This window comes from Pteropus vampyrus, unplaced genomic scaffold (genome assembly GCF_000151845.1).
Source record: "Pteropus vampyrus isolate Shadow unplaced genomic scaffold, Pvam_2.0 Scaffold286, whole genome shotgun sequence".
In the NCBI taxonomy this organism is placed as follows: Eukaryota; Metazoa; Chordata; class Mammalia; order Chiroptera; family Pteropodidae; genus Pteropus; species Pteropus vampyrus.
In genome coordinates this window covers 628857-632424 of record NW_011889067.1, presented here as the reverse complement: position 1 = coordinate 632424, position 3568 = coordinate 628857, and the positions used below count along the sequence as shown (strand labels likewise).

General features: G+C 43.6%; 1 protein-coding gene and 1 pseudogene across 3 annotated transcripts in view; both read left to right on the top strand.

Moving 5' to 3' along the window:
• The window catches only part of SH3GL3 (SH3 domain containing GRB2 like 3, endophilin A3), a 134203-nt gene that overhangs the window by 70520 nt on the left and 60115 nt on the right, over nucleotides 1-3568 (top strand). For 2 of the 3 annotated variants that reach the window (XM_023520969.1, XM_011376099.2), the window contains exon 2: nucleotides 1659-1782. The exons of the other annotated variant lie outside the window; for it this stretch is intronic. In XM_023520969.1, the coding sequence (XP_023376737.1) occupies nucleotides 1659-1782 (124 nt within the window). The remainder of the gene's footprint in view (nucleotides 1-1658; nucleotides 1783-3568) is intronic. 3 annotated transcript variants of the gene reach the window in all.
• LOC111729869 lies at nucleotides 3264-3382 on the top strand (annotated as a pseudogene).

Below are 3568 nucleotides of genomic sequence, written 5' to 3'. Positions count from 1 at the left end.
AATTATGGTTTTAACTAGCATTTATTTCCCTGATAACCAATGATGCTGCGAATCTCTTTTCATAGGCTTATTGGTCATTCGTATGTCTTCTTTTGTGAAATGTCTATTCAAGTCTTTTGCCCATTTTTAATTGGGCTGTTTGTCTTTTCATGTAGATTTATAGGAGTTCTTTATACATTCTGTATACGAGTCTTTTGTCAGAATATATAAAGAAATTATATATGTATTGTGATTATTTTCTTCTAGCCTGTGGTTCTTCTATTTATTTTTTCAGTGACATATATGTATAAGAATGATATCTTGATTTTGATGCCATCCAGTTTATCAAAAATTTCTTTGTTTTTGTGCCCTTTTATAAGAAATCTTTGCCTGTTCTCCTGTTTTTATCCTAGAAACCTCACAGTCTTAGCTTCTGTGTTTAAATCAATAATCTATTTCAAATTAACTTCTCTGTGTGGCATGTGATACAAGTCAAGGTTTGTTTTTTTCTGTACTTTTATCTAATTGTTTTTCTTCGTTTATTGAAAAACTTTCTTTTCTTCCATCGACTTGCCCTGGTGCCTTGGTTGAAAAATCAGTTATGTATATGGGCTTAGTTCTAGATTCCATTCTCTTCCATTAACCTATGTTTATCTATTCCTACACTAATACCACATTTTCTTGGTTACTGAAGCTTTATAATAACCTTGGAAATCACATAGCGTGTGTCTTTAAGCTTTGGTCTTCTTTTTCAAGATGGCTTTGACTTTTCTGGGTCCTTTGCTTTTCTACATGGCGCTGGTGGGATAACAGGGGGCAGCAGGGGACACCTACAGCAACCTTTACGGAATGCTGGGGGAGAGATAAAGAGCGTAAGTTCTGGCCAGAGAGGCTGGTTATTTGAGTAAGCTGATAGAAAAGTGACCACCCTTGACATGCATTCCATGTAAGCACACCAGAGGTGCGCATGTCCCATTCAGGGCTAGGCTGAAGCTATGGGTCTGAAAGATAAACAGACTTTTACTTTTCAGGGCCGGTCACTCGTGTGGATACTTCACCGTATCAGAAAAAATCAGCAGCTATAACACAATATAAAAATAGCAGTCATTCTGGGTCAGGCCCCAGACTGCCATTTCGCAGACATTCTATTTTTTGGATATTTGGGGATAGGTACTATTAGCTGCACTTGACGTTTGAAGAAATTAAGAATTTGAAGTGCACCGAGATCCCCTGGTTAGCAAGGGAAGAGTCCTCGCTGTAACCTCCACACTCCCCGGTCTCTGCACAGCACTGGTCTATACTCACTTTAGATCTCACCGCCTTGATGCCCCGAGACCGCGTCATCCTGGAGGAAGCCCCGCCGAGGTCTCGTTTACCATCCTGGAGGAAGCCCCGCCGAGGTCTCGTTTACCTTCTTGGCAACTTCTCTTCTCCATAAATCTAGACCAAGGCCAGGGTGAGCTCCTGTCAGATTCTGTCTCCGCCGCGCCTTAATGAGCCCAATGGAGATGGAACGCCATGACTCTCGGGTCTGGAAATTAGACTTGGGAAATCTCCAGTGGCATTTAGGCCATTATTACTCAGCCCGGTCTTGCTCTCGGGCTCTTAAGTGCATTAGAGCACTCTGCATTGACCTGACTGGTCGCTCCGTGCTGGCTGACTTGTCAAACTCCCTCTAGTTTATACAGCATACCTGATACTGCTGAAGCACTTTCCTGGCACTGGGAGCTACTGGATCGTCCCAAGGGATCTGTGCACTGGGCCTCGCTCTACGGATGGGGAGTGGAGACCCGGCTGTGTCGAGTAAGTGGGTGTTTGGTCTCCTTCAAATGCTTAATGTTTGCAACTGGACTGATTTTTTTTCTTTCACATGGCTGGATCTAACATTTCGATCTGGTGGTTTAATGAGCCCATGAGTGAGACTGTGTTAGGAGTAGCAACGTGAAGCGGAGAGGGGACTGACTGATCGGTTACCGTACATGGGCTCTGTGGACCACCCAAAGGAGTATCTTGGATGTGAGGATTGACAGTCACTGTCTCTGTCCTCTGGATTCGTGGGCTGATGGTCTAAAGTTATACAGCTGTCCACGTATTGTAATAGAAGTGGGGCCACAGGCTGCCCAAGAGTGACAGCAGTAATCTGTGGAAGGCGAGGTTTTTGCCCCCAGCTTTAAACTGGTGGTGGAACATAGAAGCTGAAATTTTGTGATGTTTCTCTGACTTTATCTTTTGGGGAACACAGTTCAATTATGGTACCAAGACAGGGATGATTACCAAGAACTCGTAAATCTAAGACGACATCAGGATACCTAGGTGGAGTATCATCTAAATTATAAGTCCAAATATTTACGTTGACTCTGCATTTCACATGAAGAATTCTTTTCTTGGAACCCAAGGCAGAGGCGGCCCAACGAAAGTTTTAACTTTGCGAAACTCTTTTCTTACCCCTCATTTTCCTCTTTCAGAGCTATTTTTTTTTTTTTGACTTTTCACGATCTCTAGGAATCTCTGCTTGTTTATCTACAAAGAAAAAAGGAAGCAACCAATAAATTAATAGCATAGCAACAATTAATTTAAGTGCATTAATTTAAGGGCCACTCTCAGGAGCATGCAATGGACTCTGGATTTTCAGAGGACAATAGAATCACTTTCCCTTCTCACCAGATAGATGCTCTCTATCCCCACCTTCCTGTCCCCAAGCCCACACTAAGAATAACCTTTGAAAAAAAAATAGCCCTAAACTTTCCTGTGCCTGTATATTTCTTAACCAGGAAATCTGGGTGGTGGTGGGGGGGCGGGAACTAGAAGTAAGAATATAGCCAACAACGTGTCAAACTTTTCTAGTTTTCCACCCAAGAAACTGTGGACCAGAATACAGATCCTGTAACGTCAGGGTGGGGGCGGGGGAGGGCCGAGACTGGAAAATCATGAGCTGCCCTCCTGCGATGTGGAGGTTTGTCAGATCTGAGCAAAACTGGCCGAGATGCCCCGTCCTCTGAAGTGGGCTCAGCCCGGGGAGAAATATTGATTCTGACCACAGCAATCTCTGTTTCAAAGTTATTTCGTGTTTGAAAGGAGTGACATAGTTGGTGAGAGAGGATAAAAATATCTCTTCTTGACTTAGTGCTCGTGAAACCATGTCCTTCAAAAAATAATCGGCTGGAGTTATGGTGCCTGCATCTAAAACAGCCCCTTGGGAGGGGTCCGGATGTCTGGCTCAAGAGGCTGGCTCGTTTCTAAAAATCCCCCTTAATATTAAAGTCTTTTGAATAACATCCACACCCATCTATGACCATGCCACTCCGAACGTGCCTGATCCCTTCTGATCCTGGAAGCTAAGCAGAGTCGGGCCTGGTGAGTATTTGGATGGGAGACCACCTAGGAAGACCAGGTGCTATAGGCGTTAAAAAAATTTTTTTTTTAATTAAAAAAGGAATAATGTCCATACCCTTTAAAGAGAGCAAAATAGAATTTCAGAAACCATCCAAAGCCTTTGGAGACAGGTCAGAGGTCAGTCCTGCTATCCCGTAGTGGCGGAAGTGGACTGACGGTGAAGTCAACGAAGCTTAAGCCCCGAAGCCCCTGCCTT